General features: G+C 42.3%; 2 protein-coding genes across 3 annotated transcripts in view; one reads left to right on the top strand and one right to left on the bottom strand.

Moving 5' to 3' along the window:
- Window positions 1-4,273, top strand: part of EVC (EvC ciliary complex subunit 1) — a 97,492-nt gene extending 93,219 nt beyond the window's left edge. Inside the window, exon 23 of the transcript XR_016349392.1 lies at window positions 4,135-4,273. The gene's annotated coding sequence lies outside the window, so the exon portion shown is untranslated. The remainder of the gene's footprint in view (window positions 1-4,134) is intronic.
- Window positions 1-26,615, bottom strand: part of CRMP1 (collapsin response mediator protein 1) — a 67,184-nt gene that overhangs the window by 4,477 nt on the left and 36,092 nt on the right. For both annotated transcript variants that reach the window (XM_006128209.4, XM_006128210.5), the window contains exons 5-12: window positions 23,633-23,694; window positions 21,836-21,916; window positions 17,623-17,691; window positions 14,666-14,786; window positions 12,741-12,897; window positions 6,135-6,276; window positions 4,094-4,264; window positions 1,639-1,818 (exon numbers count right to left, since the gene is read on the bottom strand). In XM_006128209.4, the coding sequence (XP_006128271.1) occupies window positions 1,639-1,818; window positions 4,094-4,264; window positions 6,135-6,276; window positions 12,741-12,897; window positions 14,666-14,786; window positions 17,623-17,691; window positions 21,836-21,916; window positions 23,633-23,694 (983 nt within the window). The remainder of the gene's footprint in view (window positions 1-1,638; window positions 1,819-4,093; window positions 4,265-6,134; window positions 6,277-12,740; window positions 12,898-14,665; window positions 14,787-17,622; window positions 17,692-21,835; window positions 21,917-23,632; window positions 23,695-26,615) is intronic.

Raw genomic sequence — 26,615 nt, 5'->3', positions numbered from 1 at the left:
GATTTTTATAGTAAAAAATTGAAGTAAAAACAAGTAGTAGCCTTTTCTTCTCTGGTGTTTGTGTTCCCTGACAAAGAGACCTCACTATGCAAAGAACAACAAAAAAGAATTTTCAGACAATTCAGATCTAATAACAAACTCTAAGGGTGTGTCTAGACTGCATGCCTCCTTCGACGGAGGCATGTAGATTAGCCAGATCGGAAGAGGGAAATGAAGCCGCGATTAAAATAATCGCGGCTTCATTTAAATTTAAATGGCTGCCCCGATCTGCCGATCAGCTGTTTGTCGGCAGATCGGGGGAGTCTGGACGCGATGCCCCGACAAAGAAGCCTTTCTTCATCGACACAGGTAAGCCTGGTTTCACGAGGCTTACCTGTGTCGATGAAGAAAGGCTTCTTTGTCGGGGCATCGCGTCCAGACTCCCCCGATCTGCCGACAAACAGCTGATCGGCAGATCGGGGCAGCCATTTAAATTTAAATGAAGCCGCGATTATTTTAATCGCGGCTTCATTTCCCTCTTCCGATCTGGCTAATCTACATGCCTCCGTCGAAGGAGGCATGTAGTCTAGACACACCCTAAGTATTGGCTTCAAAAGAGTCACAGTGATATAAATTGAAACCAGAACTAACCCAGGCCTGGTCAAATAGGACACTTTCCATGGTCTATGTATTTCATTTGCTAAAACATCGGTCCCACAGAAGAGAAAAGGCTGGAAAGTTTTGTGTTTTATATGCAAAAACAACTCAAGTGAAGCTAATTTACCCACAACAGTCATTAAAAGCTGACAGAATGCCAACTACACTGAATGCTTCCAACTTAGTATGTACATGGGAAACAAATACTTTATGGCTGTGTCTACATTGGCATCCCTTTCCGGAAAAGGGATGCTAATGAGACACTTAGGAATTGCAAATCCACGGGGGATTTAAATATCCCCCGCGGCATTTGCATTTACATGGCTGCCGCTTTTTTCTGGCTCTGGGTTTTTGCCGGAGAAAAGCGCCAGTCTAGACGCGATTCTCCGGAAAATAAGCCCTTTTCCGGAAGATCCTTTATTAAGGGAATAAGGGATCTTCCGGAAAAGGGCTTATTTTCCGGAGAATCGCGTCTAGACTGGCGCTTTTCTCCGGCAAAAACCCCAAGCCGGAAAAAAGCGGCAGCCATGTAAATGCAAATGCCGTGGGGGATATTTAAATCCCCTGCGGATTTGCAATTCCGAAGTGTCTCATTAGCATCCCTTTTCCGCAAAGGGATGCCAATGTAGACACAGCGTCTGTGCTTATCCAATAAGCCACACTATTCAACAATTTGAAATGACAGCCTGGCCTGACCCCAACACCTGCAAAAGTGGTGGTTCTTCTTTCTTTTTGGTTAGACTTGCCTTGTATTATCTTTCTGTTTCCTTCAGAAGACTGTCTATCATAGACATGGCCTACATCAGTGAAATCAAAGGAACTACACTGGTTTATACCAGCTGAGGGTGTAGCCCATAGCTTTTGGCAACGTTTCCAGTCCCACATGGATTCATTTCACTTTGGATAATAATAATGCAACATGTTTGTTCATTTGGTTCCAAGAGAGCCTCTAGCGAGAGAAGATCTGTGGAGTTTTGAATAGTAGGCCAAGATTGAACCTACCTTATTTCTGATTTTGATGCGCTGGTAAAGGAATTCAGGGAAAGGTTTGCGAGGAATGAAGCGGCCCATTCCCTTATTTACATGTAGATTTCCATCTTCAAACACAATTTTTCCTTGGCTTATAACCACCAGGGGAGCCCCATGGCATTCCATTCCTTCAAAGATGTTGTATTCAACAGCCTGAGGATCAAACAACATACACTGAAAACTCCATTCAAGCTCAATCTCAGGTCTGTTTTCCTTTGGGAAAGTACAACAGACATCTATGGCCCTATTTTTATCCAGCTTTCACTTATGTATCTGCAAAGCACCTGCAAACTTTGCAAGCACTTGTGTTTGTTTACATGAAAAAATACTTTTTCCACACATAGAGGCTTATTTGGATACTTTCTATTTGGTAATTGCATTATTGGACGTTATATGAAAATGTGGCCCTTATGCATAATCTGAGGCTCCAAAAAATACTTATTCCTCATGGACAGACACACAAAAAAAGTGTTTGCAGTAGATAACAAAATGAACATGTAACCCACACACCTAGTGTGGTTACTGAGCAATGCAAGTGGTACCTAGACCACAGCAACAGTTAAGACCAAGAGACCTCTACAGCATGGGCTCAGAGCCAGCTGGCTTTTAGCTCAGAGGGTAGAGGATCCTATACCCCACTTCAAAGGTCCCAGGTTCAAATCCGGCCTGGTGGCAGTTACAAACAGGCCTGCTGGCTGCCAAACACAGGGCTGTTAGAACAAGTTTACATTGCCTTTGGGAGGTGTGATTGCAACACACAGGCACACCTGAGATAATGTTGGTACAGGTGTTACTGCAATACTATACAGCTACTAGCAAAAAATAGCAGTGTAACCTCAGTGACATGGGTGGCAGCACAGCATAGCCACCATATTACATACCTAGAGTCCCAGGCAAGGCTGTACTCAGCTAGCTTGTGCCACTGTGGTTACCTACTATATTTAGCAAGATAGCTCAATCAAAACTATCTCAAGTGTTGTCCCAGGCCTTGTCTTCACTTATTGGGAGATTGATCTCCCAGAGGTCGATGTAGTGGGTCTAGTAAGAACACACTAAATCAACCACTCCCATCAACTCTGTTGCACTCCTGTCAACTCTGGTACTCCACCGGGTCTCAAGTAGTAAGAGAAGTCGACAGGAGAGTAATGTGCTTTTTCGAAGGAGAGCATCCAGACTGCCTGGGTGCTCTCTTTCAAAAAAGCAGCTTGCTTTTTTGAAAGTACTGGTTGTAGTCGAAAGAGGCTTTTTCTAAAGTATCTTTTTCAGTCTAGATGTAGGCTTAGTGATTTTATGTGTCTAACCTGAAACATCTTAAAGGGGCTCTCATTTTCTGAGGCTGGTGTGCACAGTACCTTCTGAAAAATCAGCCCCTTTTAAAGTCAGGCAAACACAAATTGAGGCACACAAACTGAATATTTAAGACCCCTTTAAAAATATAGGATATCCAGTAAACTATCATAAATACTGAATGAAAATTAGATACATTTATGGAACTGTGACCACCCAGTATGGTGATACGCATGATGTAAAATACCTCGTAGATAGATATGCAGTAGTTGTAGCTGTTTTGTTCCCAGGATATGAGAGAGACAAGATATTACCTCACCCACCTTGTCTCTACAGAGGATAGATATGTAGATTATAATACATTAGATAAAATAAGATAAACATTATGGGCCTGCCTTTTGTGTAGTCATTACACAAGGATCAAAGGGTTTGGAAAGATCACACTGTTGGTACACTATGCAAATTGAGACACAGAATCAAAGAAGTATAAAGTTTCATAATTCAACATGACCAAAAAATCCCAAAACCAGTTATAATCTAGAACCCAGATTATAAAAACATTGAATTACCCATAACATTTCAGAACATTTTTTAATCTGCTCAGGCAATGGATAACTGATGCTTCTGAAGTGAGCAAAAAAAAGGGAAAAAATGTACTTTAAGGATCAGGTTTGTAAGGGTATTTAATCACATAAAAGTGCAAGGAGGCACCTAGTGGGACTTTCTAAATCAACAGGATTGCTTAAATTCATTTGAAAAACCTACTACATGCCTACCAGCATGTTTAGATCTCAGAATTTATTTACAGATCTGATACTGGCTCTGAGGTTGATGCAAATGGGCATGGCTTCACTGACATTAGTGGAGCTATGCTGATTAACACTCTTGAGGAGCTGCCCTATTCATTTAGCCAAATTTGCAATGTTGTACATGCAAGAAAAATTCTTTCCTGACCATATTGGTAAATTTCTGATTCTGTAAATAAAAAATGTAATGACTTTCATTTTAATACAAACAATAATACTTTTTAATACAGAACATCAAAATTATCCAGTTCTTATGTATCCAGCACATAGGAGTTCATTTGAGTTAGAAGATTGGTAGTTGTTTTCATAATGACAATAGGAATTTTATCTCTTACCGATTTATGGTTTTTGGCTGTAATAGTCTTCACTTTATCAGGATCCCAGATAACAACATCGGCATCTGAGCCCACAGCAATCCTACCCTTTCTTGGATACAGATTAAAGATTTTAGCGGCATTGGTGCTGGTAACAGCCACAAACTGGTTCTCATCCATTTTGCCTGTGGCCTGCAAGCAATTTGACAGAATAAATTAATGCTTTCAAAATGGACACAGAATATTGGTAATGTCAACATGTAAGGGAACGTGTGTGTAACAACTGGAGCAAGGAAATAAAGGATGGCATTGCACGAGCCAAAGGTTTTATCAGCATGAGTTTGTGAGGTCTGTACTATTCAGGAGCAGCACACAGATGAGCGAGTTATTCAGGTCATCCCAAATCAAAGCCACTAAACCCTTAATCCAGACTAGCCCATCATGTATGATGTATCTGCCACATGTTTTATTACAGATAAAAGGCATGTCTCCATCTGCTAACGCCCCTTTCTACTGCTCTCACATTTGCAGGCACCGTAATATGAATGTGAACAATTTGTATCTGCTTTAAGTCACTTTTTATACTACAGGAAAAGCATAAAGGAGCATCAGTACACCTGAAAAACCAGGCCTTCTTATTCTTACCACTCCCTCCCACACACACACACCTGTAAATCCAGGTTGCTTTGGTAGCACAAGTCCAACTGGAAAGGCCTCAGAGGATGAGAAAAGTCATCAATGACCACGTTAGAAATATCTAATAATGACACACTATATCTCTGCTGCACTGAACAATGTAAAATGTTATAGTCCAATATTTTTGGATCTTCTCAGGCTAGAAACAAGAGCAGTGTGGCCCAATGAAAAACAGACCATTCTCCCCCATTGGATGGTATAACCACACCCATTTTTAGCCCTAATATAATATGAGAATCCAAGTCCCCACCTGCATCTCAGCCAATGTAGTTTTGCAATGGACATTCCATGTTTTGTGGGAGAAAAGAAGAAAAAGTGTCTCTGGTTGATTGTATTTTGTTAATTTGTTCATTTTGCTTTTAAACAGCAGCCATTTGAAGCTGCTTCAGTGTTTGAAATCCTAGCAGTAGTCCCTGGCAGGTTGGGTTGGTAAACAGAGTTGAGGTCAGGTGGTCAAAGGTGCACTATGGATGTAACTGTACAGCTTTACAGTTTGTAACATGCGTATTAGTTTCACCTGTGAGTGGGTAGGGGAAATGTATTATGTATGAGGATCCATGGAATATCCAACAAATTGTTAACTCATGCCAACATTACACTGTACAATATACAGTACCAGTGTAAATTAGAGCAGGAGTCCTCATTTAAATGGCTATACACTCCAGCTTCAGTTCCCATCCATTTGTAATTTCTCAATGATGAATGTGAACTTTTCTCAAAGTAAAATGATCTAGCTGTCAAGTTTATACAAAGTCTATTTATACAAAGAGGTTGAACTGCTTTGACTATTATGTCAGCTCCAAACACACGATCTGTCATAATACCAAAACAGTGATATACAGTCAGTTAAGCCTCAGGACTCATCAAACATGATGTGTTTCCATAGCAAAAGAGAAATAAAATGCAAAGCTTCTAGCTGCATTTCTAGGATGCATCTACACTGCACCGTAGCTCGAAATAAGATACACAATTTAAGCTAAGCAATTTGCGTATCTTTAGATCTTATTTCAAAATAGCTTATTTCATAATTTGGTGCTGTCTACACAGTGCCAAATTTTGAAATAACCAGCTATTCTGAAATGTCCCTTACTCCTCATGGGATGAGGTTTACAGGGTGTCAGAACAGTGAGCTCGAAATAATAGCCTTGCTATTAAGACATGGGCTAGTTATTTCCAGTATCCCAAAATAGCTTTGCAGTGTAGACATAGCCCTACTGATTATGTCTTCAGAAATAAATAATAACCTTATGGTAGCTCATTCTGTAGACTGTGGGGAAGCTACTAGAATGCTGACAGAGAGCCTCTTGCCTTTCATTCTCCAGCTAACAGCCAATATTTTAGTCTATACAGATAAGCAATTACTCACGACAGACTTGTCCCAGACCACAGTCATTCTTTCCTCAATTCCATTAACTCCTTCAGGAATCATAGTGAAGTTATCCTTTCCAATGGCTTTCTGGGCAGTGCTGTAGGGACAGTGTCCACTTCCTGTCACCTGTAGATCTCCACTAAAAAAAGTCAACACAATGAATATTTATATTGCAGGACACAGAGACACACTTGGCATCATGCTGGGTGTGAATTTGTTTTTTCAAATCTAGACGTGATCACCGAAGAGCAAGGGTGTCTGACCACCCCACCTTTCTTTAAGAAAACACCTGTCTTCAGCTTTACACTCTCCGAACAGGTCACAGTAATCAACTATGGCTGAGATCAACTGTATTTTGCTCTGCTTTTCACCAAGAAACTGGCACACAGCCCACTTAACAGGGCTGAGCAGATGACTCCAGAGGTTATCAAAATCCTGTATTAAATATTCTACTTTAAGGATAAATCCATTACCAGGTCAAACGAAAGTAACACAATGAACAGTGAATTTTTTTTTTTTTTTTTGGTCTACAAATGTTTTGCAAAATGTGTATAGAAAAACTCTCTCCTTGCACCCTGTGACAGAGAACAGGGAGTGAATAAGTAAACTTGTGCTCTTTACTCCAACACCAATTAATTCTCCCAGAAAAAGCTGACTGAGGTAATTCAAGGTCACTATTAGAGCCCTAACAAATTCAGAGCCATGAAAAAAGTGGCACGGACTGTGCAAGTGAGTCTCTCCCTTGAAATCTGGTCTTTTATGTGCTTTTACCCTACGCTTTATTGATTTCACAGGGAAAAACAGTGTTTTTCACATCGAAGGTCTTGACACAAAAAGTAGTTGCAAAGTCACAAGGCGATTTTATAGGGGTTATGGTATTGCTACCCTTACTTCTGTACTGCAGTCAGAGCCAGGTGGCTAGAGAAAGACAGCTATAGGCCAGGCACTCGGCTCTGAAGGCATCGCCCCACCAGCAGCAGCTCAGAAGTAAGGGTAGTAATTTCATATGATGCCATTCTTACTTCTGTGCTGCTGCTGGTAGAAGCTCTGCCTTCAGAGCTGGGCTCCCAGGCAGCAGTAGCCACTCTTGAGCTGCCCAGCTCTGAATGCAGTGCCCCACCAGAGGCAGCACAGAAGTAAGGATAGCAGTACCGCAACCCCCCCCCCACACACACACACACCCCTCCTTTTTGAGTCAGTAGCTGTACTGCAAACCCCTCCACCCCCAATAACCTTGCCACTACCAATTACAACACCCTGAAATTTCAGATTTAAATAGCTGAAAAAATAAAATCTTAGGTCAGTGAAATTGACCAAAATGGACAGTGAATTTGGTAGGGCCCTAGTTATTAGTACATCAGTCTTTTGGGCTGGCTGAATTAACAAGCCAATTAACCATCAGCTCAAGACTGATAACAAAGCACAGGAAGGAAATGAGATGGATTCTCCAGTGGGCACAGAGCTGACAAGACCTCAGCTTTGCAGATCTTAGCTACACACAATAAATTGCACCAAAGTATGTCTGCCTCTGAAGAATGAAGGTACAGCTCACCTAGCTAGAGGTCCCCAATGGTCCCTCCCCATTTCAGTGCTGTAAGTTGCAGGTTTGAACTATATAAAGTTCTTGGATTCAGGGGGTGAAATAACTAACTGAATAAAGTAAAAGGTCATTTTTCTGTCAGATTAGTACAGTTTGTTAAGGTGCCACTTCTATTCATGTTTGTGAAACTTTCTGCCTCTTCTTCTCTAATCCTTCCCTATCCACACATACAAAATGAATCAAGCTACATCAAGAGCTATTGATTTGAAGACAACCCTCTTGTTTAATGATGAAATAAGAGAGATTAGGCAAAAGTATTTTTATATTAATGAGTTCTTGCATTAGCACACATTACTAAACACACCAGTGGCATCACATGGTTTGCTTTCCATTTGATCTTGTCCTTGTTCTGTCCTTTAAGCTCATCACTGTCTTGCAAGTTTAATTTGCCATAATGGATTCTTTAATTTTTTACATATATTAATAAATACAAGTATAGGGACAAGAAACCCTCCTTCAACCCAAATAGCCTGTCAGTTCTGAGTTTATCTTTACAGTGCAGGCCTTTCTATACAACACTATTAATTTACTGCATGAGAAACAGTCTAAGACACTCTCTCTTTTCTGTGCTTTGTTTTAGTTGCCTTGCCCAGTGGTTTGCTCCATATGCCCTTTGTGGAAAGTTGTTTTTCTGAGCACCACACTGCTTAGTCTTCATAGTTCAAAAGTATCACATAGGCCCCAATCCAACAAAAAAATTGCATATGCTTAACGTTAAGCACATAAATAGCCCCACTGCCTGAATCTATTAAGTAGTCACATGGATATAAATGTTAGAACTGGTCAGAAAAATTCAGGATTTTCCCATGGAAAATGTTGAGGTTTTGGTGGAAAAATTGAAGTATTTAGATCCTGAAATGCCACTATGATGGCACATGGGATCTGTAATTCAAATACCTCATGCTCACATTCTCTTTCATTGACCAGACTATCTAATCATATCACATCTCCCATGAAGCACCACCAGCTCATTTCTTGGTGAGGGGAAGCAGTGCATCATGGGAAATAGAGGCTGACTAGTGAGCCCAGCCCGTACACAACTGTGGGAGCATTAAGTATCTGAAATACTACTCCCATGATGCCCTACAGTGGCATGTTGGATTTCAGGCATTCCGTTTTTTCAACAACAAAAAATCTAAAGTTTCTGTGGAAAGAAGACATTTTTGCTTAGTTAAAAATTCAGTTTCTTGCAAAATAGCTTTCACAGAAAATTTTAAACCAGCCACAATAAACATGCTTCTCTTATGTTGCAAGACTAATGCTTGTAAAAAGCTGGGAGGCCTACTGATGAAAAGTGCTATAAAAAATTATTATCTACTATATGTTTGTGTGTCTGTTTGTCAGTCTGTCCATTTGTTCCAGAACTCCTCCTAAATGGTAAGAGCTAGGACCACCAAATTTGGTATGCAGCTTCCTCTTTATCATAACTTAAAGCATGGCGAAAGTTTGGTTGTGCCAAGACAATGGGATGTGTATGGAATTGTTTTTCCCCTGCGCTTTGCCCTCCCAAAGCCCCTCTCTGAGCCTCTCTATACCTCCTAAACCCCTCCCCTGACTAATGCACCACTACCCCCTGCCCTGAGCCCCTCCTGCACCCCCTCTAGCCTCCTGCCCAGAGCCCCCACATCCCCAAACCCCTGGCCTGACTCCTGCACCTCCCCACATGCCCAGTCCCTTGCCCTGAAGGACCCGAGCAATGCCAAGTAAGTATTAGTTTATCATAATCATATTCAACCTTAAGTAAAACCCTATATATAAATGCACTGCAAAGTATTAATATATAGGGTTATATTGATTTAAAGTATTAGAACTGAAAGTAGGCTAAGCTGCTGTCATTGACTTTAAGCCATTGAGGGGGCAGGGTCGAGGAAAGCATTTCTACATGTTTGGAGCATGATGGAAATGTCCCTGATTTCCTAGTTTTTCTGGCTGATTTTGTTATTAAGAGATGGCTTTAGCTGTGCCATTTTGACCCACATATTATTAATATGTTGGAAGCCTCTTGTGGAGAACATACTCCTGTGTCTGCTGCAGTAAAAAAAAATTACTTTTTTCTACACTGTTGTATGAGCTTTTTAAAAGCCTGATCCTGCTCCCCTGAATTCAACAGCAAAACTCCCAATGATGTGAATAGTGCAAGATCAGGCCAGAAAAGACTTTTTTTTATTTCATTTTAAGGAACAGAAAGATCAAATAAGGAAACTAATTTCAGTTGCTCTCAAGACCAGGACTAATCAAAAGTAAACCAATTTCACCCAGCTCATCAAAAATGCATTTAACTTAGGGTCAGATTCGGCTTTCTTTAACACCTGTGTAAGTCTAGCACCAACAGAGAATACATCCACACAGCAGCGTTATTTTGGAATAAAAGACGTTATTCCAAAATAATATAGTCCACGTCTATACTTAAGCAGTTATTTCGACATATGGTCAAAATAGTGTCGAGCTGGAGGACTGCATGCTTCAACTCCTGTAACCTTCATTGTATGAGGAGTAAGGGAAGTCAGAGGAAGCGTGCTCTATTTCAAAATAAGTGCTGTGTAGACATTCCCAAATTTGAAATAAGCTATTTTGACTTAAGCTATGCAATTAACGTAGCTCCAGTTGCGTAGCTTATTTCAAGTTTAACCCTGGTATGTAGAAGTACCCAGAGTGACTAGTGTGCGTACAGAGATGCATGCACATAGTCTCTAATGTGCAAGTACGTAGGTGATAAAAAAACATGTCTTTCCATGCTTTTATATCACCTATGTACATATCTTGACAACCTGCCATGGTGGAAACCTCATTTCCAGAAGAAATGTGATCTGTAAACATTTGAACACCCTAAAAATATACTTCATCTGAGGTATCAATAGAATCAGGAATCAGCACAGGAAGAGACATAGTGCCTCCCCGTGTTGTTAGACAGTGGCGTGGATGGCAAACTGAATTACTCACTCTACCATGAGCACTCTGTCCTGTTGGGACTCAGCCAAAAGCTCCTTATCTCCCCAAAGATGTGGCACTACCATGTAAGCCAAAGAAGAATCTCAGTGCACACTTTATGGAGGTGATACACAACAGTAGAGTGCCGGGACACTGCTGGTACCTGCTGAACCTGTTCACCTGAACCATTGTGGCAGACAGATGGCACTGTTTCTTCAAGCCCTCGGAATGACTATCCTCCTCCAGAAGGCTTTCAGCCAATGTAGCACAATTATTTCATTCTGTGTTGGGATTTACACCTCCAAGCTAGAGTGGAGACATAACCTAAACTAGGCTAAATCAGGCCTTCCAGCAACCAGACGCCTTCTTGCCTCAGGGCACAGCATCCCTTAGCAACACTATTAACCCTCAGAATTTAGCTATTCCCCCAGTGCCTTGATTTTCAGAAATGCTGAGCACTTACAAATCCCATTGAAGTCACTGGAAGTTGTGGATGTCCAAGACCTTTCCAAACTAAGCTATAAGACATTAATAACAGAAAGATTAGCCCCTGTCCTCAGAGTTCATGGGTTTGCGCATGTGTGCATGCAAATTACAACAAGCATTTTCATATTTTAGGAGAGTGAATGCTTGGGGCCATATTATTGTTAGCAGAGCTCAAGAGAAAGGTACCAAACAAGGCGTGGTGAGGACAGAAGAAGAGCCAAGATATAGCATCTTCTCATTGGTTAACACAAAACTCATGATAATTTAACTCCTGTCTATCTTTCAAATGTTACATTACATTAGAAATGGCCAAACTCCCTCCTTGACCCTGCCAGGATTCCTCTAACAAAAGAGATAGGTCACCCAGGGGAAGTTCACAAGTCTCCACTCTTGTGTGTACTGAAGCACAACCTAGAGGTTGGAAATCGGTTATATTTACTTCGGTGGAAGTTGAGAGAGCAATGGTTGTTAACCTTTCAAACCTGGAAGCTTTTTAATAACAAATAATTCACAGTTGAATAAATTCTGTTCCCCATTTCTTCAGTTAAAATTGCAAATAATATATCTGTCTTCATATATTTGTTTGTTCTGTCACCTTCATAGTAGATTGGTAGACTCACATCTGTACAATATATGGGGAAATTAGTATGATCTGGATTAGGGATGTATGTGAGTAGTTAAGTCGACTACTCAACGCCCCTCCCCCATTCCCCACTTGCCTTTGTATCAGAGGGGTAAGAAGAAGCTGGTGCTGGGAGGAGCCAGCTTAAAAGCTGGTTCCCTCCAGCACCATGTCCACGGTGCCGCCTGCCTCCCTCCCCCACACTGCTGCATGTATCCAGTGGCACTCCCCACAGACAGTGGCTGCTGGACCCAGCTCAATCCCAGCTCATGCCAGGCCAAGGGCTATCCCTGCTGTAGCTCTGCAGTTTAAAAGTAGTAGGACCCAGGCTGCCTGCCCTCCCAGCTCTTATTACATTTAAACTGCAGAGCCGCAGCAAGGGGTAACTTCCAGAAGCTTCTTCCCTTATCAACTCAGAAATTCTATCGACTACACAATTGGCTATTTATTTGCTTCCTAACATCCCTAATATGGATGTATGTCTGTAGCATGGAACAGGCAGGCTCCTTTTAGTTAGGGTTGCTATATGTGCACTATGCACTCTACGTAATCTGCTAGCCTTTAAAGCAGGCCAGGGAAATCTGCCTCAGCAAGTTGATTTCAGCAGTGTGTTCTAACTACCCTGGTTATTTAAATCTTGAGTTGGCCTTTATTTGCACTGTCAGTTTACTATAGCTTCTTTTATTGATAATTTTGAGTCTAACCAGTTTCCACTAAAGCCAATGGGAATTTTGCCTTTAACTCTAATGATAGCAAGGTTCGGTCCTTAAGAACCTAATTCTACTGTAACCTGGCATCCCTTGTCCATCCCAGTTTTATATACTACAAGCTTAGTCCAAAGCCTGTTGAAATCAGAGGAAAAACACACACATACCCGAAAGGGCTCTGGGATTCTCTCTTGATGTTATGTCTGGCATGAGTTTCACACTTATTAACCTGGCTATTTATAAACCATTAAAGGCCATACCATGCTAAGAGTGAATTCAAGTGATCTGGTGTGGTGGGATCAGGACTCAGAGGTGGAGAGGTCACAAAGGCTGCAGCCTTGGCCCAGTTTTTGCTCCAATAATGTGTCCCATCTGTCCCCAGGCTGGCAGTGATTGGCTCGCCAAAAACTAGAGGACCTAGAGAGAAGCAAAAATATACAGTAAATGGTTACAATCCACTTGCCAATGCATTATGCACCTTGCTGCACACAGCCATGCATAATTTACATGTTGCTACATGGCCAGCATAACTCCTAAGAAATTAAACAGCCCTGGCTTTGTCTGTATTATAAAAATTTAATCAGGCAGCTTTCCAAGACACATATGCTTTTGATCAGAATATTTACAAAATTCTTTAATCTTGGGGAAGGGGAGTTCAAAGTTGCATTTAATTTCAATAATCTTATCACAGGCATCTTCTCCTGGCTTTTCAGTGAGTTTGTGCACTGAATTAAATGACCCTGCAGGCTGGCCTTCTTTACGTATGCAAAGAACATGTGTAGCACAAGCAAGTGGAAATGCAGGCTTTTACATGAGTGCCTAGTGGCAGTGGTGTGGTCCAAAGTCAAGCTACTTGCTGCTCCTGCTGGCTGTCACTGGGGATCTCCATGGTAACCCGTACTCCACAGCACTATTGAGCAGCACAACTGCCCTTCCCTTGCACTGCTTTGTCTCTGTGGTTTGCCTCTGACCTGCCCAACTGTGAGAGGTGCTGGAAGTGTGAGAGGCTGTGGGAGACGAATGGAACCAGGAGAGGGCAATGTGAGGGAAAGAAAATGAGATTACAGAGAAAATCAGGGACACTTGATAAGAACAGAACATTAAGAGGGGAGACAAGGACAAAAGTTTAGCAATAAAGTGGAACTTGTAGCTCAGTGGGGCCAACCTGTGGCTCTTGAGCCACATGCAGCTCTTTGCTCACAGAAATGCGGCTCTCAGGGTTACGGCTTGTTCGGAGCCGTATGCCCGCTTTGTGCACATGCCCCAGTTCCTGGAGGGAGAAGTGCATGGCTATGGCTGTGTTAGCTCCAGTGAGACCCAGGCATTGGGTTAGAATGGGAGGGGTCTGGGGGTGCCTGGCTCTGGGGGAGGGATGTGTGGCTCTTTGCACTACTATCCACAGCTCTTTTGGCTCTTTGTGTCTAACTGGTTGGCCACCCCTGTTGTAGCTGGTGGATATTCAAAATACAAAGGAGCTGAGTGTAGGGGAAGAGGGAAAAACAGCTCCTCAACACTCCAGGGAGCAAAACTCTCCCTACAAGGTCCAATACGTGTGTTCTATTTTCCCCACCCATGGTTAGGTCATGGAACTCTGTAGCACTAACAGTATCTGACAGCAAGTGCTACAGAGAGATGCACTCTGGAAGCTGCCCCACAAAAGGCCGAAAGTCTATGCCAGTAGCTTGGGCTTGTGAGAAGCAGGTGGCATGTGAGAAGGGAGGATTAAGATGCACATTTCAGGTAGGTGGGAGAAGGGGCAGGTTGTTGTGGTGTTTTAGATGCTGCTTGTAATTATTAGAACTGGGAGCATTGGCTGTTGGAAGTCCGGAAGCACAGGAAACAGGAAGGAGTGGGGAGAAGATTGGCAGGGGCTGAGTGAGAGCTACTAAGGGATGCAGCAGCTTTCTAAAGAGGCTCCACTTTTGGTAAATAAAGTCCTGTTGAAGTTTGTTAGTACCTTGCTTGCTTGCTACAACAGTTGTAGAAAGCAGGAGGGAGAGTGTCAAAGTTGCATGGGGTCTCACTTCCATTTTCCCCACAACAAACTGGTAGCATAACAGCAGCCATTTAAGTCGGGATACTGGCCCATGCTTTCAGCGATTTGGTTAGTTGCTAAAGCTTTCATTTGGTAAACTGATATATACAATGCACCCCCCCTTTGGAGAGCTCGCCCTGAGTTCCATACCTCTCTTCCTAGCCAGTGCAATAATATCAGCTGCACTCTTACTCATCACTTTAGTGATATACACCGGACAGTTGATTCGACTGGCAATGGTGATGGCACGGAAAACAGCTTCTGCTTCAAGCTGAAATGGACAAGAAAAGAGGCAGAAAATCCAGCACTCAGATAGATTTCCCTTTCTTTAAGAATCGTTTTTTCGAAAGGCCTGGTTCTGCTTGGCTCACATACTGCTATGCAGTGTTCAGTGGAAAGGGAAAAAAGTCACATGGCCTTTGCATGGCTTGTGTAAAGACCAAACAAAATTCTAGAGTGTGCCCTCCCTACTTTTCCAGAGGCACATGGTACCTTACTGGAACAGAGCAGTGGTGAGAAGGCAAGGACACAGTTCTGCCTTTAGCCCCATGTAGGTATCTAGCACAGTAAGCTAGAATGGTGTAGCACCAGTCTTCCCTGAGCAATGCAGCTCTGTATCCCACTACCCCTTGCTAATGGCACCATTGAGCCTAAAATAGTACCAAAGCAATGTTATAAAGAACTTTGCTGCTAGCACTAAAGCTGCACCTCTCCCCTATAAACTCTTCCAAATCCACATTTCTTCACAAAGCCTTAGGGCCTTTCCCCTACAAACAAAGGAGGAGGAAACGGAAGGGCAAAATAGTGTCACAATTCGCTGTGCTCTCAGACCAGCAGACTTAGCCCAAATCTTTGCACAAGGATGCAATGAAAGTGAATATAAGTATTTCTAAGGAACAGCATCAGCAATATAGGCTGAATTTAGCCTGTAATCCACAGAAAGCTTTCAAACATCCTACAGTAAGTTCCTGAGTGTCAAAGCACAAAGAGCCATCTGGGACTTGCATCATTTATCTTCAACTGGTGCAGCAGTGTCTTTCCAATACCACTAGAGGCCTCTCTACACTGCCATTAGCCCAATGATTGGCCCAAACCCTCTCTGTACACCTGTCAGGAGTGTTGCTTCAATCCAGATAACTGGAATGACCAAAATATTACAGTTGTTGAAAATTCTCTTTAAATTTTTTGTCAGTCAAGTCTGTAAAGACAGCATGTCCTAAGACACATGAGCTAAGTCTTTACAATTTAAGTACATCTTTTGAAGCTCTTCTTCTAAAATTAAAAAGTTCACTTCAGCAATTATTGTTTTCCACCTGATGTTCTCCTAGGAGCCATTATTACAAACATAGACACCTCGTGACAAGCCAGAGTTCAGGATTCATATGCTAATATGGGAATGGTTCATCACCAAGCAAGACTGGGGAAGAAAGAGAGAGGGTATGTCTACACTACCCCGCTAGTTCGAACTAGCGGGGTAATGTAGGCATACCGCAATTGCAAATGAAGCCCAGGATTTGAATTTCCCGGGCTTCATTTGCATAAGCGGGGCGCCGCCATTTTTAAAGCCCCGCTCGTTCGAACCCCATGCCACGCGGCTACACGCGGCACGAACTAGGTATGAGGAATGAGGAGTAACTCGTGGAATGAGGAGTAACGGTAGTTTGAACTAGGAAACCTAGTTCGAACTACCTAGTTCGTGCCGTGCGGCTACACGCGGCACGGGGTTCGAACGAGCGGGGATTTAAAAATGGCGGCGCCCCGCTTTTGCAAATGAAGCCCTGGAAATTCAAATCCCGGGCTTCATTTGCAATTGCGGTATGCCTACATTACCCTCCTATTTTGAAATAGGAGGGTAGTGTAGGCATACCCAGAGGTAATGGGGCTACCACATGTTGTGGTAAGAAATACCATCCTCTTGAGTGACATAGCTTGAGTGACATAGCTATGCCAAACTAACCCCCAGTGTTGACAGAGCAAGATCAAAAAAAGAAGGTTTCTATGGACCTAGCTACCATCATGTAAAGAGTTGATATTCTTAAACCCATGGAAAAACCCTGCCACCAGTATAAGCTCCACCGGGAGTCTCAAACTCCCAGCCCATGGGCCATCCCTGGATGGAGCAATTATGCAATCTGACCCAGGAGTCCTAGCAAGCCAGGAGGGGAAGGAAGGAGGCTGTTCATTTCCATTCCCCATGCTCTGCCCCTCCTGACACTCCTTCCCCCGCAATGATCAGGCCCCCCCACACACACTCCCCGCAGCAGCAGGAGCTTTGGGGATGTGGAGTGCATGCAGTGGGCACGCTCGCTCCACTTTCCTGTGGCTCCTGCCACTGTGGGGACTGCAGGAGGGTCCAACCACTGCTGCTGTCCTGCACCATGCCCCCCCCCAGTGATACCCAAAACTATGTCCTTGGGGAATGGGGTGCCGAGGGGAGAAAGGGTGGGGCAATGGTGGGAAGGGGCAGGGCTTAGGCAAAGGGAATGGACAATCCCCCAGGTCCCTGGTCCCCCCAGGACTCTTGGGCCAGATTGAGCAATTGCTCCAGCCAAGAATGGCCCATGGGCTGGGAGTTTCTGAATGCTGATCTACACTCTGTGGTTATGTCAACCATAATTATGCTTCTACAGTCCCCATGGTGGAGACATGATGTTAGAAAAATCCTTTTTCAGTGACCTATGCTGATCCATGCATTAACTGTTTTTATTATGGGAGAAAAATGCATGAATCAAGTTGACCCACAGTATCCTTCCGTTCACATTAATTCAGAATATTATAGTAGATAGATGTTTGTGATTATGTACAGATAGTAGGGAAAAGCATTATTTATTAGGAGCATCTTTGGCTGAAATGTCTTGATCTGCTGACATACAATATGTCCTGTGAATATTTTGCAGATTTGTTACTAATTTTTAGCATGATGTCTCATACTTAAGACAATTTTGTAGAGAATGTCATTATCAGAACAGACTGTGAAACACAGATGGTTTGTTTTCCCCTCCCCCATCATTCATCCATCATCTTATTCATTCATTTATTTATGTATTTATTAAGAAACCTACTTCCCATGGCATGTAAATGCCAGCAGACTTAGTTATGCCTCTTACCTCCTCGGGTCTGCTTAGGGCATGTCCCTCGGGTCCTGTGATTCCCATTTCCAGGATACGTTTTTGTTCCTGGAAAGTGACAGACAAATGCTGACCACCTCTAGAACAACATGCATTTATATTAAACTTCCTTTAGTGTACTGAGGGACACATTTTCCTACAGCCTCTAATGGATAGTGCCCTGAAAAAAAGGGAACCGAAGATAGAAAGACCAGTCCTAAATAGACTGGGACAGATTCCACACAGACAAAGATCACCTGTAACCTGCTACAGGTTTCAGTGGAAGTTTTGTGCCTGTAAGTCAGTACAGAATTTTGATCCTATTGTGATTTCATCACAAGAAAAATGCTGTTGTCCTCTCTAAATATGTATCTTATGAAAAATAGGATCTGAAAATACTGTATTAATTAAGGACTACCCAGAACTATAATTCCACCATTACTCACACAATATTTTTTTCTCACGCCTCCTATTTAGTATGATTATTTCCTCAAGTTTTTTTACAGTATCTATTTACCCTGCTTATTCTCCCTCCAACCCTTTCAGGCATTGCTTGATCTAAATTTTCTGTAATTCTTTTCCCATTGATCATGAAGATGCAGAACTAAATGCCTTTTAACCCCACTAAAATGCATCCCTTTGCATTATAGTGCTACTTAATGTTTTCCTGTTATCTTAGGAATGGATATTCCAAGTATTCATTGCTCAGATAGATGATGTTTGTCAGCAAAACTTTGTACCAAACCTTCTTATGAAAGGATAGGTGGGTGATCCTTATGATTTAATATAAAGATCATGCAAGGGGCGTTTTTTGGAGTAAACTTTCAGATCAAAAAAGGTGATGGATTAATAGGACCTGCAGAAGTGCTCTCACACAGATTTATTAAAGCACCACAAATCCTGACCTCTCTCACCCTTAGCCCTCTAAAGAGCAGAGTTGGCCAAATGTAATGATTCTGTGATATAGACAAATGTCCTCTAGAGACAAGAATGAAATCAGCTAACACATTTTTATATGTAGCCTAATGAATATTTGATTTCAGGTCTCTGGGGGTAAAAAGCTAATGCACTTCTAACCTATTCCAAAAAGAATTGGTTAGATTACACACATAGATTTGTGTCTTTGCTACACTGGGTGACAAGTGGACAATCCATCATGACCATATTGTATACATGAGATGCACGAGGGTTACAAAACCAAAATATTTTGACTATATATTTTAAAATAGTTTTAAATAAAATGCACCTGTTGCCTCTGCATGCAGGATGCTGCAGACAATTAAAATAGAATAAAATATTACAAATACATAATATGAAAGAAGCAGGATAACAAAGAATGGCATAATTTAAAAATAGGTTAGTCATATCCAGGAGGTGGCAGAATGAAGATGACAGAATGACAAAATTAGCCACTTTAAGAGGATTCAATAATGTTAATAAAGTAGGACATGAGTTTGATAAAATAAATATTTGGATTAACATACTGGTTAGTCATTCAAGCAACCACCATAAGCCACTTTCTTTCCGCCACCAGTATTTTGCTGTAGAATACAACTAATTTTTGTAAACTTCCTCCATCCTTCCCCTTCCCCTAATCTTTTGTCCATCTGCATGGTCTATGGTTGCCAATTAGAGTTGATCAAAATAGAACACTTTTCCATCAGAATTCATTTCAATTGAAATGTTTCATAGAAATGTGTTGATTTTGGCACACTTTTTCCAAAATGTTTCAGTTCAGTAATGCCATTTTGATTCACATTATTTTGACTTTTATATTACACTAAACTAGTGATTTTATTATATCTATTATTATATATTTTGAAGAGTTTGTTTGTGGATTTGTTTGTGCAAAATAAAGTCATACCTCATGATTACCTACAGATACCAAATTTTGCATAAACAATCCTAGCTGAATGTACTACTTTTTACATCAGTGAAATATGCTGGGTGAAAAGTTTAAATAGTTATTTTTGGTTTTCATTGGAAAAAAATCATGGCTGTTATGTTTAGAGTTCATAAATATATGTGCTAACAACATTAAAATCTATTCAACTGTCATTTTAGTGCAAAGAAATTTTTTGTTGTTACAAATCACAAAATTATTCAAATTAGTTGCAGAAAAAGTAATGGAAGCTTTATGAGTTTCAGATTCAAATTTACTATGTATGGTAATTATTCAATAAAATGAATAATGTTTGAAGTTGAAATCCTACAAATGTAAAAAACTGTTCTTTTACTTCTCTTTTGCAAGCACATTACTACAATTTTCTATTATATATATTTAATTTATTGAACTTTCCTATAAGTGTAATCTATGAAAAATGACTTTGCTTGGTAAACTAGGGGCCTCACCTGCTAGTGTATTATAATTTAATACAATATAAAAGTCGAGGCAAAATGTTTTGAGGTTCTGAATCACATTTTTGGGAGATTTTTCATTTTACAGGAAATTTCAGCCTCTTGTTCTAAATCAGAATGATTGTTTTTCCCATGGAAATGTTGAGATTTCCCATAGAACAGAAATTCTAGTCCTGGATCAGCTCTATTGTCTATTGTAGGCCCCTCTTCATGCAGGCAGATACCTGAGTCTAGGTGAAGTTAATGCTACTCCAGTGATGCATATCTCTTTGTAGGATCAGGGCTTTACATCATTAATTCTTCAGGGCAGCGACCATATATTTTAAATCATTGTAATGTGCCATGTAACATTATGACTGTATAATTATTTGTCACCACAACCTCCTCATTTTGAGTCTATGCATGAACTTCTGGAAATCAATGGAAGTTCTGCCATTGACTTCACTGTGGCCAGGATTTCTTCCTCAGTCTGCCATCCTACAAATCACCACTGTGGCATCCTGTGCTACTGGGACAGCTCTACACCCTTAGGCTATGGGTTCCCAGAGCGACACACTCTAATGTGTCTGAGGACATTTAAAAAGGGGGCAGTATTTGAATTCTTCTAATTTGACTAATTTCCAGATTCAGAGGGCTCCTCTTCAAGAACCCGGCCTAATTTATTTTTAATCGGTTTTTCAAAAATTTTAGAGAGTTTCTTTTGTTCTCTGTGTGGATGTTTATAAGGGTCTTTTCAGCAAAGAATCATGGACAGTCTGACAGCAACACCACCCTCGTGCTTGGACACACAGCCCTATCCCCTTTGCACACACTGACTTCTTAGCAGTAGCAATACGGGCCTCAACTGCTACTTAGTATCTTTACAGGATTCTTCCTGCTGTTTGTCCACCCAGCTGCCTCTGTTCCCAGGGACCTACTTCTTGCATCCCCAAGTCCCTCCCACTGAGCCTCATGCAGGGAGCTGTCAGGAGTATCATCTTACAGCCTGCAGCCTATATCATGACTCACACATGGAATTCCTACTTGTATTTCCATAGCCCAGTGATTTATCATTACCAGAAATCAGATTCAGCAAGGTAGTCGCTGTTTTCCCACCAATACTTTATTTGATTACTTTTCTAGCAGACAAGTTTCCCTTCTTCCTTGTTACATGAAACATATTCACACTCTAAGGCATCAGTCCCCAAACTTTTAAGAGTCATGACAGCCCCCTTTACCTCTGTCCAGGTGTCACCTAACTCCTCTGGAGTTGGAGTCATGGCTTAGGGGAGGTATCGCTTGGGACAAATGGGCCGAGGCTGGGGCTGCAGCTGTGGGTGGGTCTGGAGCTGGGAGTAGGACCAACCATAGGTGGGGGCTGGTGCAGGGCCAGGACTAGTGCTGTACCAAGATCAGGGGCAACAAGGGACAGGTACAAGAACCAGGGATGCAAATGAGGGTATGACTGGAGCAGAGCCGGAGCTGGAGTCGGACTGGGTGGTACTTGCCATGCCCCCCAGATGTTCTTCCAACCCCACCGAGGATGGTGGAAGAACATGTGGGCTGTGTCTAGACTGAAGGGTTTTTTCGAAAAAAGTAGCCTTTTCTTTCGACGGCGGTACTCCTCATTTCATGAGGAATAATGCCTTTTTTCAAAAGTGCTCTTTTGAAAAAAGGTGCTATGTAATGCAAACAGTGCTGTTTTGAAAGTACTGATTGTAGTCTAGATGCTCTTTTTCGAAAGAAGCTTTTTCGAAAGTATCTTTCGAAAAAGCCTCTTTCGAAAGAGGCTTGCAGTCTAGATGTAGCCGTGGTGTGTCCCACATTTTGGGGGCCTCTGCTTTAAGGGAAACAAGAAGAAATTCGACTCACTCACCTGAGCTATCAAATCTCCATTTTCAGCGTGGACCAAGATTACAGCTCCAAGGCTTTTCAGAAAGGTAAAGGCTTCATATAGCTGGAAATGGTACAAGAGGGGCATATTACTAATATGGGTAATGTGTTATTTAGTTCACAAACATGTCCACTTATATTTTAAATTGTATTTTTTATACTGGCCTTTGCACAAGAGTTCAGCCACTGCCAGCCTCATTTACAGTCCCTGCTAGGACCTCTGTGACTACTAAGCACTCCACATCTGCCAGCCACAGAACACCTGCCAGCGGAGTGTTGCAGCAGCTGCACTCCTGAGGAACTATGCATCACCTATAAGCAAAATGTCTCTCTGAAGTCCTCCTAAGACAAGGCAGCTATGTACCACCTTCAACACAGCATGTGCCTAGTGAGTGTTCTGTAGTTTGAGCATGGGCAGCTAACTAACTAACTAACTAGATATTAAAAAGCTTCCATTAATGAATAAGGTCCACTAAATTAGAACAGCAGTTAAGCTGTAGACACTTATAACATAGCTACAATAGCTGTATGTTCCCTGAAGTACACACTTCATGCACCTTTTCGTAATGGTGGGCACAGTTTCAATTTCATGAACAACTTTCATTTACAGCTAAAGCATTCTACTGTTTTCTCTCACCGGTTTCCACATTTGTTGCTTTTCCGCATTCAAAAATAAGCCCTACAAAAGGGAAGCAATGGATTCTTTTCTTTACATGAAGTCTTCTCAAAAGCACCTAGGGGAGTTTAGGGACCAACTCTAAAAATCATTGGAACTTGTACACTTTGGAAAATCCCACGCTATATTTTCTGTATTTGTTGTCACTAAGCAATACTGGGATCCCAATTTTCAAACTGGGCACCTAAAGTTAACGTATCCGGTCTTCAGGTGAGTCATTCAAAAAGCTTGGGGTAACTCAGCAGTGATCTGAGCACCCAGAGGTAGAAATAAGTGCTCTGCTTTAGTCGTTCAAGTTTGAATATTGGCCCCCTTGCCCGCTTCTCCCCTTCTTCTTAACATGTTTTGCTGTAATTTATCCCATCAAGAGATTGGCCTTGGTATGCAATTAAAATTCCAATGAAAACCACATGCATCAGAAGTATAACAACAGTTGTTGAAGAGAAAAAGAAAGTTGGCTCTGTGAATAAGTGGGAATGAAGCTTTTGCTCAACTGAATAAGCAAACATGATTATGACTAACAGACCCCATTGTCCAATTACAATGATCTGATGTCTGTGAACTAGAAAGCTGAAGAGCATGGGTCAATAACAAGTGCTATACAAACAAGCTCATTGTAACCTCCTGCTGCAACAACTGAACTCAGCCTTTTCCAAAGAATATGTGTAAAGGTTTGCAGTGAGTGAGAAATACATGGGCTTTCAAAAGCTATGTCACTTTTAATACTCACACTAGCGCCTGGTCTCTTTCCCCCTGACTCAAATTTAATGTTCCAAAGCCAACAAGCAAGAATATAAATCAAGGATGAAATGTTGGAGGTCGTCTGCTACTTCCACTGATCCTGATATACAGAAACACTAGCCACCACTTTGCAAGGTGCCCAGTGCCATGTGCGCTCACGGGCTTGCATGGGAGATACCGATGTGCTGAATTTCTCAAGATTTGAGCTCCAGAGAGAGGAATTTTATATGTACGCATTTCCTCAAGTTCAGGTCCAAAGGAATATGACTGTCTCAGGTAGATTTATAATTTCCAGTGAGATTCAGACATATTAACAACTAAAAGGAGTGTACATATCTCAACAATAAGTAGGCTGAAGAATACCTGGCTGTCAGACATTTGATAGAGATCTTTATAGGCCATGTAGACTTGGAAAGAATTAACACCTGTTCCAAGACAAAAAACAAGGGATTTGCAATGTTAAGTAGATTCTTACAGTATTTTTGAACATCTGTTTTGGAGGAAAAGGTTATTCAGGAAAATTGATATGGGATGTTCACCTTGATTAAGTGATGACTCCTTTTTCTGGGCCTCAATATACAACTACAGCCCACTGTCCAGACACTGTGGGAACTGTTTCTGTGTCTTGCAGAATGATCTGCTACTTCTTGAGTCTGTTGCCCAAAGTGTCCAGCATCTCCGTCTGATAGATGGCATGTTGTATTTCACATTTACGTTTGAAGTTAACTAAAAGCACTCAGAGTAATATCATGTTTCCATCATTCTATAAATATATACAAACTAAAGAAGAACTTGTTTCTGCCATGTTGGTACCACAGGAAAAATTTATATATATATATATATATATATATATATATATATATATATATATATATATATATATATATATATATATATACACACACACACACACACACACACACACACCATAATTTAGCAGATATAACCCGTGGGTTATATTTGTTTTTACAAACCCCACACCCCCACTCTCCGCGGGGTATACTGGGTTGCAGGGAATACAGAATTTTTTTACTCACCAGGTGGTGAGCTCTTCGTTGCCCCTTCCTGTGGCTGCATAGCTGCCAGCCACCAGCCTCCAGCCTCCGGGAGGGGAAGCGCTCACTCCCCAGTTACTGCGCAGACACAGGAAGGGGCGGAGGAGTGCTCATCCCCCTGCCCCTTCCTGCGGCTGAGCTGGAACCGGGCGGTGAGCGCTCCCCCGCCCAGAGGCTGGTGGCTCCTGCTTCCCGCCCCTTCCTGCGGCTGTGCTAGAACCTGGGGCGGTGAGTGACTAATCCTCCCATCCTCCCCCGCACTGTAAATATACCCCCAGCAAATATAACCCCGGCACAGAAAAGTCTTGTATAGCCCTCAGGTTATACTTGTGCATGGGGTATTCAAGATTTTTTTTACTCAAATAGAAAAAACGGTGAGGTATATTTGGGTGCAGGGTATATTCGCTAAATTACAGTATATTCCCTCAGTCCTACATTACATGAGGGTTTTTTTCCACCCATCTTCTGCATCTTGTATGTTGAAATTTTTGGTAAGCACTAGCTTTATTCTCCCTATTATTAAGCCTACTGTAAACATCTTCCTCATTGTGATACTGATGGTGATTATAAAGTATTAGCTCACTAGGACATGAGAATTTATTTTGTTTTAATCTAAGCATCCAGAAATATTTGCAATGACAGCACCTATGCTTCCGAAGGTGAGGTGAGTAAGGGTATGTCTACACTACAGTGTTATTTCAAAATAGCTTATTTCGAAATAACACGTCTACACACAAAATGCATTTCGAAATAGTGTGTTGCTATTTCGAAATAGCGCGTTGCTATTTCAAAATTGTGCGTCCACACTGAGTGGACTCTGAATCGCATTTAAGGCTGGCTGAAACCAGTTCTGGCAGGGCACCAGGTCAGGACTTATTGTGTGGGACTGCTGCCTGAGGCTATCTGAGGTCTGTGCTTAAAGAGACTCCCCCCCCCCCCCCGAAAGCTAGTTCTCAGGTTTCCCTGCTTGCTTGTCTACCTCGATAAGGGATAGCAAAGCATTTTGTCTCTGCGTGCTCTGGTAACCCTCACTCAGGACACCACAGCACTCTGCAACATGGAGCCAGAGCTGCCCCTGGGCACTCTGGGGCTTCTCGTGGATGCGTTACTATGAGCCTGGCTGCACTTTCTGCAGGTTGCCATATGGAAGATCCATTGAGGGACTGTCAGTATCCAGGAGTCCCTGTGGGAGAGCTTCCACTCTGAGGAGAACTAAGAGTCTCCCAGGTCTGCCCCACTGGAGGCTTGTGCCTCATTCCTCCCTCACGTCCTTCCACTTACCCCTCTCTAACCCCCATTCCTGATGTCAAATAAAATACATGTATTTTTATGAACACAATCTCTCCAGGAGAGGAGAGATGAGAGGGTGGGAGAGGGGAGGAGGGAGCTGGAAGGGGGAAGCAAGGGGAAGAAGGGGGAGGGGAAGCTCAGGGCTCAGGGTTGGGGGTCTCGCTGGACCAACTTGATTGTCGTGCAAACCTGCTCCTCATTTTGCATGTGGCCAGGCTGGCAGCTATCCTGCCATAGACAGCCACATTCCTCCATCTAGTGCAGAGATCATGGATGTTGGGAGCATCCCCCCCAAACATGAATAAGTTCCATGATCTCCATCCTGGACCAGGAAGGCACCCACCTTCTCCGGGCCTTGGCAGGCTCCTGGGAGCTGGCAGATTGCTCCTAGGGAAAGGTGGAGGGCTGGCTGCCAGTGGCTTGCAGGCTCATGTTTTGGGGCCATTGAGTCGGGGCAGTGACTGCTGGCTCTGGGCTGGCAGGCTTGGAGCTGGCACAGGCACTGTGGCCAGAGTCAATCCCTTTAAGGGCTCTGGGGAGGTACGGAGGGAGAGAAGTGTTCTTGGTTGAGGCTGGAGTGGCCACCAGGGCACCCTGGGAAGGCTGGAGGCCCCCTATTTCAAAATAAGTGTCTATGCAGCACTTATTTCAAAATAGCCATTTTGAATTTGGCGTTATTCCTCGTAGAATGAGGTTTACCAAATTTGAAATAAGCACGCCGCTATTTTGAATTTATTTCAAATTATTTCGAAACAGCGGTTTGGCTGTGTAGACACTAGGAAAGTTATTTCGAAATAAGGGCTGTTATTTCTAAATAAGTTTTCTGTGTAGACATACCCTAAGAGAAGCTACTGCAGCTATCCATGTTCCTCATGTTGCCTATACTAAATGAATTCTGTTTCCTGATAAAGTCACAACAGGTCTAGACAAGGCCAGACATACCCTATAGAGAAAGAGTTTGGTTATTCATGCTCAGGCAGAGAACTGGCTCATTCATAATT

Source organism: Pelodiscus sinensis, chromosome 4 (assembly GCF_052426305.1).
Source record: "Pelodiscus sinensis isolate ZL-2025 chromosome 4, ASM5242630v1, whole genome shotgun sequence".
NCBI classification, from domain to species: domain Eukaryota; kingdom Metazoa; phylum Chordata; order Testudines; family Trionychidae; genus Pelodiscus; species Pelodiscus sinensis.
This window is presented reverse-complemented; position numbering and strand designations above follow the sequence as displayed.